Raw genomic sequence first — 12,179 nt, 5'->3', positions numbered from 1 at the left:
TGTTAAGTTGATGCTGATGCAACAAATAAAACATCAAACTGTTCCTACTAACTCTAGACGGTTGATGTTATAGTATGATATTCACAGACAGTTTGTTTTTTTAAGATACTAATATAATTTTCTTTCCCCTAGAGATTAAATTTAAACATTAAATTAAACAAATGCTTGTATTTGAGGCTTCAACATAATGTTGAGAGTACATTTGGGGAAAAACTAGTTTCTCTGTAAAAATCTGATGATGTTGAGAGGCTTATTGTGGCTCAACAGAACAGTTCTGCTGTGGGCGGCTCGGTGCTGTTCGTTGCTGTAGGTCACAGTAAGGGCAATAAGATGCAGTTCTGCTGGGATAACAGGAGAGGGAAAAGTTAAAGCTCAGGTTTTCTCATGCAAATCAAACATCAGAAGTGTTGAGAGCACTGTGGCAGAGAGAACTGTTCAACAACGAGGGTTAATCTCTAACCTGCATCAATAAAACAACTTTATGTTACTCTTGTTACAACAGCCGCTGAAACCCGACAGAGCCAGGCAGAAGAAAAGATTTACAAAGTGCTTCATAGAACTAAATTATATGCTTGATACAAATAAACACATGAGTGAAAAACATCTATCATAAAAGTGCTCACACAACACAAAAACATGAACATTAGTAAGACTCGCAGGAAAAGAGGAAAAACTACTGATAAACGCACAAAGACATCATGTTCAAGAAAAATCCTTCTGGCAGAGGGAGTGGAGAAGTGAAATAAACTTTGACAATAAGCCACAACAATAAGTATTTTTTTAGTGTTTGCTTGGTTATTTTTACATACCAACATTATCAGCACATATGCATATATTTTTTGGAGTCATTTGAATAAAATACATGTAAATTGCACAACTTTTTTGTCAAAAATCATAGTGTTTTCTCTGTCACCTGGGGTGGTTTTTGTGGTGTGGAATCCTGCACCCAACAGTAATCCTAATTCCACTTCCACCAGATTTTTAACTAATTTTCAGCCTATTCTTGCAGTTTGTTTTCCTTCCATCTGATTCTACAAACAGAATATTCACACAGCAGTTACATTTATTGTATGCATTCCCTGCCTTCATAAAACTGGATATTCCTGCAAAATTTGCATCAAATCCTGCAGGACCTGCAAGACTCCAGTCCCAATACCACACTATTAGGTATTTACACTTTTGTTTGGATGCATACCCTTTTGTTCATTGCTGCTGAGTTAAACCTTTTCTAGGTTTGAAGTTTTGGAGACAATATGTTTTTTGCACTGGTTAAGAAAGCAGATGGAGGTGGAGAAAGCACATACAACTCAGCAAACACTCAAAAGGTTAGAACATATGCCCTTTGACACCCAGCAGGCAGAATCAATGATAAATTGATCTGGTGTATTTCTCTAAAAGCACAGATGTTTTTGGAAAAAGATAAACAGAACAAAAAAATCCCCCAAAACTTCTCAGCATAGTTCTCACTCATTTTTGGATTTGAGATAAAGTGGAACTAAACGTTTAGAGATGAAACCTTCACCATTTTGTGCATCACTAATTAGTTTCAGTTATTTAGTAGCTAGTATAGAAAAAATAAAAGCATTTGTTTTCATGTGCAGGTTTATTTTGTGCTTTGGAACCAATTTTCAGCAAAAACAAACTGCGTGAGACCATGATTCTTGTTCAGGAGGAGAACGGATCATATTCCCCTGGTGTGATGGAACCTAAATGTGACATGATCCAGATCTGCATACATTTATTACAACAAAACAAGCTCAGTCTGAGTGTGTTTGTGTGGAAGCATCCATTGTTGCACCATGCCCACTTTGTGTGCTGCAGTATACATTCATCCCTTTGTATGCTGTTGTTGCACGGAGTGATTGTATGCCTTAATGTGATTGTGTGTGTCTCTTTTGTTACCGTCTTTCTTTGAGCAAAAAGCTTCAGACAAATCCTGTTGGTTCCATCTTAATCACCTGGTTTCTCTACAATGCCTTTGCTAGTTAAAACGAATTGCTGCGTCTCCCTGAGGAAATGCCTTTCCACTCTGAGTCATATTTAATCCATCTGCACTACACACAACTTTACTCTCTGAGTTTCATCAGTGCTCAGATTATCCCAACATTGGAGGCCACAGAGAGGGCAGCCTGCAGTCAGTGAACAGCAGTGATTCTCTGCTTTTAGGCTCGGCATTGATCTGCATTTTAAAGTTTTCTGCTTTATTTGTTCCTATTGTTTGCAAATGTTCAGACCTAAATAAAGAGTTAAAAAATGTCAAGTTATTTAGTCATTTGTTGAAAAATTTTCCATTTGAAAGCAGTTTAATTTCAGCTACTTTTATTAGTTTAGGAACATAAAGTTTGCTTGTTTTTTTCAGTGAGTCTCTTTAAACTGTTGAGCCATTTTGCACATTACTGTAGGAATTAATGAGTAGAACACACAGAGATATATGATGTATTGCTTTAGAGTTTTTTTTGCAAACAAATTAATTTTTTTGTATTTATATAAACCTATGTGGACATTTGCACAAATTTCAGCAAACCAATGTCTTTGGTTTGTCATTCTAACTTTTAAACAATTTAAATATAGTTCATGTGCAAGCTCAATACAATTTCTTGGCATTTTGGGACATTTCTTGAAAATAAATTAGAAATTTAATTAGAATGCATGTTTTAAGTTTTATTTTTGGATGTTTATAATCTTTAGCATCATTTTAGATAAAGTGAAATAACTTCTTGTATGATGAGTGTGTGTTTGTGTGTGTGGCAGATGCACCTCTCACAGCAGGACAGTGAAGGACATTGTATACAGTTTGTGTGTCAGGTGCCTGCTGCTTCCTTTTTCCTGCCAAAGTTAACACACACCTGTCTGCCAACTGCAGCACACACTCACACACACTTACAGTAGCACAGAGTGACAGTAACTTGCCTTTCCAACTAAAATCCTAAATTCCAAATGGGTGTGGGTTGAACAGATTAGACCAGTCAACATGTGCTGTTCACATTTCATCTCCCATCCTCTACCATACCACCAATATCTAACATGTAACTGGCTGTGAGTAAAGATATGCAATTAATAATCTTGAGCAAATACACAATAAAGTGGCAGCAAATATTTGTTTAAACCACTGCAGATATAAACAATGGTGAGATACTGTATATCAGGAAAAGGAATAAGAGAAAAAGGCTCGTCGTTAAAGATTCAAAGAATAAAGGAGGAAGTTGCACAGCTCGGTGAGGTAATCACTGTTATTTTGTCATCCGGACCGATCACAAGCACCATGTGAAATTATAGACCAGAGTGAGTTATGATGCAGCATGCACGGAGCTGAAAGTGGGAGCTGCACAATCCTCACTCGAAACAAAGACAATGAAGGGTTCTGTACACAACAGAACTACTCATAATCAAACTGAGCAGAAGGAAGTGTTAGGGTTCGGCTTAGGCGATTAACTTCTTTTGGACAATAGAGACAGGCGAGGGAAGCACAGCTGCAGCTTCTTTTTCAGCTTTCAGCTTGTTTTAGAAACAACCGGAGTACAATAAAATAAATTTGATCCAAAGCTCATTGGCAGGTGTGATAATGATGAAACAATGGAGAGCAATTAGTGGGAAGGAGGCAAGCAGATCAGTTTAATGAAACAAAAGAAAATAATGATGGATTTATGATTTTATAATGATGGAAAAATCAGAAAAAGGAAAACGTAAAACAGCTGACTGAGATAACATGGCACCCATTGATGCTGAGGTCATGCTGGTGAAAATGAGTTTTTACTTTGACATGTATCCTTGCAGCGTAGCAGAATAATTAATTTACCCTAAGAACACTGTAAGGGCTTTTTAGTAGGTTTTCACTATGATGGTTCTCACAAGAAACTGGTAACATTCTCTAAAAATCAGCTCTGTAGAAACTTTAGCTTTAGGTCAGAATATGACATCACAATTACAGCAGGAAACATTTCTGATTTGACCACCTTACTGTAATTGAAAATATCCTGTCAATTTTGTTTGTCCAAAAAGGTCAGTCCATGACCATAAACTATATGAGAGTGTCCTTCAATGTCTGGTATGATGTTGTCAGAAACAGACCTTCCTTCCCCTGTAAATTGATGGGAGGGGGTTTCTGTGGATCCATCTTACTTCAACAGATGCCAGTGGACCTTATCAGAAATGTATCAGGAGCCTGGATGAACACCTCTTAGTTTGTTGTGTTCTTTGAGACATTTCTAAGCATTTTTTTTCCTAACGAATGCCACAAAGGAGCTGTAACTTGTCTGAGAAGCTGCTTAGGTTGTCAAAGAAACAACCATTCAAACAGCAGGATGCAGGTTTTCTCAGCAGGATGTTGTGTTAAATTGTGCAATTATTCACTTCATTTTTCAGTGGTCATAATGTTATGGCTAACTTATATCCCCCCTGCACTCATAAAGCAAACTGGCCTTTTGATAAACATACACACGATTATTTGTGAAAGAATTAATACTTACAGCTTGTTTCTGCTTTAGTCTCTAATTATTTAAGCAATTCCTACAAATATATAAAAAACAATCTGATGCCAGATAATGTCATCCTTTTGGCAAAAAACTTTGATTTTATTTATTTATTGACTAAATGTCTAATATTTTAGAACAAAAATGTGTTGAAGAAATGTTTTAAGTAATCTTTAAAGCATGTGTTTCCTTTGAATTGCACACTGAATATGTTAAACTTGCAGATCAGAACAAACCGTTGTACAGTTTTTGACTTGAAAGCAGTTTTTTTGGAAAAGGAAAGCTGGTTTTATCTCAAAAACTGAAGAACTAAGGAATTTATTGGCCAGGGTGTTTTATCCACTGATCAGAACTCTAATCAAATGACTATCAGCAGCTTCCTGTCATAGAAAAAAGACTTCTTGGTTCCATTAGAACCACTTATTGAAAATGATCTTTGTAACTCTGCTCTGCGTGGAGGATTTATCCCTTACCTTGGTTTAAAGCAGAAGTTGTTACCTTGATGAGAGCTAATTCAACACTGCACCAAGTTGTCCTTGCCTTTTCAGAAAACTACAAAGACATCTTTTGAAAAGTAAAATCAGCAAACTTCTTAATGCTGTTTGTAAAGAACATTGGGTCAGAATGTGAAGCGATATAAACATAAATACACAGGTCTACAGGAGCAAACTAACCTGAAAAAAGTTCTTCAGAAGTTCTGAGGGCAGACACGGTAAAGACAGACTGGGAGGAGAAAAATGTTTTGAGATGAAGGTCAGAGAAGTCAGAGCATCCATCAGGACAGATGGGCCGTTGTAGGTGGTTGGAAGTTGAGTAATTTGCAAAAAAAAAAAAAAAAGAATACTTATATTAAACTGTAGAGATGGTTGGTTGTGCTGTTCCTTTCCAACTTTATTTAAGAATATTTAAATTGGTTTCAGACTAGATTTTGTTACATGTTAGCCATATATAATCTCAGAGTGGAGCATTTTCTGATCTGATTTTCTGATTTATGCGTTTTTTTTAAAAAAAGAAAGTCGAAAACCTACATTTTCAGGTGTTGTTCTTCATCATTGTCTTCTTCGTTGCCTAAGAAATTGGAGGGATAAATCACACAACTCAAACTTAGCACTAAACTTTATCATGAGGTCACACATAAGTTTCCTAATTTAAGTGGCTGCTGAGATGGAAGCAATTAAGCAACTTAAATCATACATAAGTAACAATCCGTGAAATTAAATATGTCACATCGGGGTTATATTTCACAGGCAGTCTGAGATCTTTAACCACTCTAAAGAGTTTGAGCATTTTTTTTCCACACAGTTTGACATTTCATAAAGTATGAGTTTATAAATTAGAATTAAAACCAACATGGTTTGCATAAGCAGGCTTATTTCCACACAATTACTCATACCAACAATAAAACCCACCACACACAGCGGTGCTTAAGTGGATAATAAACAATTATTTCTAATTGCTTAGAATTGGAATTGTTGTACAGTGAGTTTGCTGTAATGTCTCTTTTCCCAAAATTTAAATTATATTGGGTGTTATAAGACATTAAGGAGAGATGGGTATTTATTTGTTTCTTTTTTTTCTGCTTTTATTTTTGAAATATAACTACTTCTGCGCACTTGTGCCATTTTAGCCACTGATGTATCCAAACGATGGATGTTATGATTTTTGTTTTTTGTAACTTTTATACTTTTCAGAATATTTAGCTTTACAAATATTTTCCCTTAAAAATACATTGAGTTCTCTTTAATTCTTTATTGCTTCAGCATAATTGCTTTATTTGTGGCTTCTTAGGCTACTTTTAGCTTTTAGCTGCCATGATTCTACTTTTATGTAGCCTTTTCCTACTTTTAGCTTTCAGTGACTGTTTTGCTATTTTTTAGGTTTTAGCAGGGCTTTTACTACTTTTAAGATTTTTACCTAGCTTTTAGCTTTTAGGCACCTTTTTTTGCTACTTTTAGTTAGTCTAGTGCAGGAGTCTCCAACCCTGGTCCTCGAGGGCCACTATCCTGCATGTTTTACTTGTTCCTCTGCTCCAACACACCTGATTTAAATCAATGGGTGATTAACAGGCTTCTGCAGAATGAAGAGGTGATTTAACCACTGAATCAGGTGTGTTGGAGCAGGGAAACAAGGAAAACATGCAGGATGGTGGCCCTCGAGGACCAGGATTGGAGACCCCTGGTCTAGTGTTTTTCTTCTTTTAGTTTAACAACTCAATTTCTAATTCTTCAGCGACTTTCAGCAGTCGTTCAGCTCCCAGCATTCAAATTGTATTATCACAGAAAATGTAATTTCTCTGGTTAAACACACTTTCTGCCTCACTCTCCCTCATTGTTTTGTCTGTAATTTTTTTTGCTGCACACCTCTGACTTTGACTAACTGCTAAGTTTCTTTATTTTTCTATTTTTTCTTTGACCTTTAGTATGTGAGATGCACCATATTTCAGACTCCAGACAATGCTTGGCCTCTAAAAGCCACTTAAAACAGGTCAACACAAGGTGACAGTGCAGTATTAGCAGTATAGGGTCCAGAGGGAGACATAATTATTTGTGGGAGGATGACATTTTCACTGCAGCTTGTCGTTTATTTTTTCACTGTTCCTCTCCGGCTCGCTTGTCTTTGTTCCTTTTTTTTTATTATGCTTATTTTCTATATTCTCATCTTTTTTTCCTCTCTCTCTGCAACAAGATGACCTTTTGAAAGAGGCCCGGTGTTTTGACACCATCAGCTAAATTAGGAGCAACACAACACAGACTTTCGTGCACATGTACACACTCTGCATCTTGTTTCTGTCTCGGCCCGGTTAGCTGTAGGAACGGGTGCTGGTTTACAGGTCAGTGCGTTCAGAACACCTCAGGCTCACGAGTGATCCAAACTAAAGGTCTTGACTGCATGTGTGTTTTCATGCACCTGCTTATGTGTTACACCTTTTGTTCATAAAATCTGATATCTGTTTTTTTACAGAAATGTGCCATGTTGTGAAAGATTACTGTTTCATTAAAATAGGCCAGTGCTCTTCATTATACAGTCAAGGCATCTATCAGACATTTTACATAGTCAATCAATCATTTATTTATAAAGCCCCTTACACGACCAGTTAAAGTGACCAAAGTGCTTTACAAAAGATTAAAAGTTACTATTAAAAGCTAACTTGAATAAATTAATTTTAAGATTTGACTGAAATCTTAAGGAGACTGAAAAATACTTAGATCAGTGGTGGAGATATCTAACATTGACTGGATTTGGAGCAGGTTATTAGGGTTTTTGTCACCTTTTTCAAGAGATTTTAAAAGTCTTATTTTTAATTTTGACAATAAATGTCTCAAATTATGTTTATGAGTCTTAGCATACAGGTAGCTTAGAGATATTTTTGGATCAGTACTAGTTTTCAGCTCACACAGCCAATTACAGTAGATGTGCTTCTGGACACTATGTAGCATTCCCATTTTTCCTAATTTTTGGGGTTTTTTTTGCAGCTCTTATCCTGACTGCTTATTTTTTTCATCTCGTCCAACAATACATTCACACCTAAATAACAAAGAATGACACTTCTCCTATGTTTCAGTATCCAAAGTCTAACAGGCTTGTTGACATGCTGATAATGTCTTCACTTTTATTAAAGGAAAGCTGCTGAAATGTTGCTTAACAAAAAAGAAGTTTTATCATGCATGACGGCACAGTGGCTTTTCCCTCACACTGCCTGGAAAAAAAAAAAGATTCTCTCATCTTTGTTTCTACTCTTTTTCTCATGTGGTACGAAAAAGCTGAAATCCCTGCAGTGGGAAGTGTGAACCTTCCCTCGGTAGACGCCAGCTACTCTCGCTTCAGTTTGTAAATTCAACCGTTATTCTTTTCCCTTTAGTCACAGTCCTGACTCACTTGAGAGGGGGAAAAAGACACAAAATTTATAATTCCTTTCACATTTGAGAAATAATAGTGTTACTAATAACTGTAAAGATAAAGTAGAGCCTGGAGCTTGTAGCTTAATTAAAAGAGGTTAGAGTGACACTTGTGAAGAATGAAGGCGGTCACAGAGCAGCAGACTTCAGAGTCACAGAGACACGGAGAGACTCATCGGCTGTTTGGGGGGAAAACTGTGTAATACATATTTAATGATGAAGCATTTAGACCTGGTCTTTAAGTATCACAGTAGAGTAAATGTTAGTGACTATATTAAACAGTTTTATTGGTTTAGTTACAGTTTTGACAACAACAAAGTGAAAATGTATTTTCTGTTTTCTGTTGTTTATCGCTCAGGTCACTTAAAGCTGGAGCAAAGCTTTCTTTTGTGACTTTGTGAAACACAAAACACCACCAACATATGGTTTATGACCTGTTAATATCTAAAAGTCAACAAATATTTACAGCATTTACATAATAATCCTATAATTTATTTAAAAACATATCCTTTAGGGTTGTAATCCATGGTTTTTTTCCATTCCAACTGTCTTTGCCTTTTCTGTTAATGTCATCATGGATTTTATCTAAAAATTTAATGGAAATCTTTTAATAAATTTAAAGGACCTTAGAATCCCCTGCAGCTTTTCTCCAAATACTTTAATGAATTTATGAGTCAGTTCTGGAGCTAGATTTCATCATGCTCAGGTTTTGGTTGGAAGAAAGACAGTAGTTGAAAAATTGGATCATATCATATCATATCATATCATATCAATAACCTTATTATACCATTTGGTAGCAAAACATCCCCAAGATGGAGGTTCAGCAGAAACTTTCAGCTCTCCAACATCATGACAGCTTTTCAACTTTTTAAGGCGATCAAAAATGAAGAATGTGGATTATTTTACTTTTACAATTCCTCTGCAATGAATTGCCACAATAAAAAAGTGGCATATTGTAAAAATGTGTAATCTGTGTTTGCCGCTTTAAGTAGCTTGTTTACAGGAGTTTGCATTAGCATTAAATAAACGACAGTAAACAGACAGAAAACCATTTAGTGCATGTTCAGTATCAGGTTTTTGAAGAGCTTGTTTACAAAACCCATTCCAGTTCTTTAAAAAGAAATGAAGCAGCCTAACAACCATGTCAGAAAGCTCCTATTTGAACTTCGACAGTTTCATGTGAATAATTTACATGTGCTCTTTCTGACAAATGTTTTATTTCAGTGACTTCTTCACTTCTTCTGTATGTATTACTGAGAAAGCTGAATAAAAAACTGTTATATATGTTTGTGTCAGCAGAGATGATCACATTTGATTAAAGGTGTGCTGTTTCTTTATGTACCAAATGCTTTTGTTGCTTCTGACTGCATACAGCTCAATCTCATTAGTATAGTTTCAAATAAATATGATTTAATTCCATTGTATGCTTCATCTAATTGTGTTACTCTGTCTTTTTCTGCAGGGAGTTTTTCCTGCCAGCTATATTCACTTAAAGAAAGCCATCGTAACCAACCGCGGGTAAGTTCAGAACCCTGGGAGGCTGTGCCATTAACGGTTTAAGTTCCTCCATCTGTGTAATATCTGGTTTTCTGATTAAATAAATGTAACTCTTTCATTTAAAATAACATCACACTTAATTGAGCTTTATAAAACAGAGATTATTTAAATGAATCTGATCAAATGTAACCAGAACATGTCAATCTGTAGATCTAGTAGAGTCAACCAGATATCAAGCTGTAAATGATTAATAATAATAATAAAGTGAAAATAGCCTATTTTGAGTAAACTGTGACACCTAAGGTTGAGCCTTAAATAAAGCCCTTCAGGTAAATATGAGTGTAATCTCTCTGGGTTCCTTTCTTCTCCTCACATAATCCATACAGGATCCGTGTTGAGATCAGGGTCCTGGGGGAAAAAACTTATTTTTCTGATTGTTGTACAAGGTTATTGTCAAGGGACCCATTAGACACCTTCCTCTTGCTGTTGCATAATGGATAACCATCTAAGCAGTAAAAGTAACCCAACTTTTGCACCACACTGAATGATAACTTCTTTAAGTCACTGCAACACTGATCTGATTATGTAAGAAAATGCAAGACTAAATCACTTGTGTCTACTGTATCTGGGATAATGTCCCAGTGGAGTGTATTTTATTTTCAGCAGAGCTGTGAGGCGTTTCTTCTCTGCAGTAAAGTGTGATTCAATATAATCTTTTTTTTATGCAGAGATTCCTAGTTTTAGGACTCATTCACAGAAAAAAAAAAGACATAAAAGTCATTTTTTCTGTTTTTTCTTCCAGCGCTATAGGCTTTAACACATGAACATAGTGATTGGAAAAGCTTAAACAACAGGGGAAAAAAATCTAATTCACCACTTTTACAGACTGTGCAATTTGCATGTGTAAACTATAATTAAATGCAGTGAAAGTAAATTAATTGGAATTAAGAAATTCTTGTACAGTTCTGTCTTTGACCCCAGGGCAAAGAAAGTGACTTCACAGCAGTGAAAGTTAGAGTACTTTAATTCTGTAAACTTGTGCATGATGACAAATAAGCTAAAAGTAGCACCAAATATGAATGTTTTATAGGGAGACAATCATTATCATATTGATGGCTTTATTGTTTTTATAATCTTAACTTAGACAGGTTTGAATTCTCTTTTGTTCCAATAAATTGGCCTTTCTGTCTGAACTAATCTAGACTAAGAATAAGTAAATGTACCAAAGACATTATTTTTTTGTGTTGCTCTTATGTTCTTACTGGGAGAAGTAAAAATGCGTTTGCATGAGTAAGAGAAGTCAGGAGGGAAACTAGAATAATCAACAGTGCTCCTGGTCTGTTAAATTTTAAAAGAACTGAGCTGGATTAAAGATAATTAGTCAACAAATAAACAAATTTTCTGGCATAAAAATTACTCAAGAGGCTGCAGCTGCAGACGTGTTGCTTTAGGAGTCAATTAAAAACCTGAAAGTTTATGATCTAGGTTTCTTTCTAAGGCTTGGCCACATATCATGAAAATAATTAGTGCTGTGCCCATTAGGTATGACTGTTTAAACACCCTCAGATAAATGTTTAACTTTGCCAGTTTCCACCAGTCATCTAACTAATCTGAATAAACTGAACAGTTTTTAAAGTGTGGCTTTAAAATAATGCAAGCCGTATCTTGTGCCATAATATATTTTAAAGATGCTCATAGATTTCAAATATGCACTTCTAGTAAAGCACCTTCAAATAAATTATTCCTGTGAGTTTAATATCAGCTCTTAAAGGTTTGGGTTCTGTTTAAGTTTTCACTTTTTCTAATTGTAAATCAAGGTGGATGGATTTTTATGTAACTGGGGAAATAATCATTGGATGCACATCTAAAACTCAAGATGGCAGCCACAGCTAATCAACCTTAGAAAAGGGTAAATTTTACAGATATTAGGTGTGTTAGTATCTGAGAGCCATATACAACAAATACAAGTTTTTTTTTTTCTCAGGATTTGACCATAAAGGCTAAAACTCCAGTTTTCTTCAACATGAAGTGATTTTAGTTTAAAACAGGCATGAAAGGCAGCAGACAATGTGCATTTCTTTAGGGATTTCTAAAGGTTTTTACCAACTTACTCTGGGACTTTTAATATGAATATATAAGGCTTTTTTAAACTTTTATAAAATTATATTTTACAAAAGAGCCAATTGTTTCCTCATGTACCGTCTTCTTTTTATCCTTTCTTTCCTTGATTTTTCCAGTCTTTATTTTCTTTGTTTCATCCACTTAGTTTTCAAGTTGCTTTAAAAATTCAAAGTACCCCCATGGAACAAAGCTGTTT

General features: G+C 35.4%; 1 protein-coding gene across 2 annotated transcripts in view; it reads left to right on the top strand.

The window, feature by feature from the left end:
- LOC108244939 (dedicator of cytokinesis protein 3) overlaps positions 1-12,179 on the top strand; it is a 148,104-nt gene that overhangs the window by 63,965 nt on the left and 71,960 nt on the right. For both annotated transcript variants that reach the window (XM_017431497.3, XM_017431498.3), the window contains exon 5: positions 9,828-9,883. In XM_017431497.3, the coding sequence (XP_017286986.1) occupies positions 9,828-9,883 (56 nt within the window). The remainder of the gene's footprint in view (positions 1-9,827; positions 9,884-12,179) is intronic.

The sequence above is a fragment of the Kryptolebias marmoratus genome, linkage group LG4 (assembly GCF_001649575.2).
Source record: "Kryptolebias marmoratus isolate JLee-2015 linkage group LG4, ASM164957v2, whole genome shotgun sequence".
Taxonomy (NCBI): Eukaryota; Metazoa; Chordata; class Actinopteri; order Cyprinodontiformes; family Rivulidae; genus Kryptolebias; species Kryptolebias marmoratus.
The sequence above is the reverse complement of the archived record's forward strand: the minus strand, read 5'-3'. Positions and strand labels throughout refer to the sequence as shown.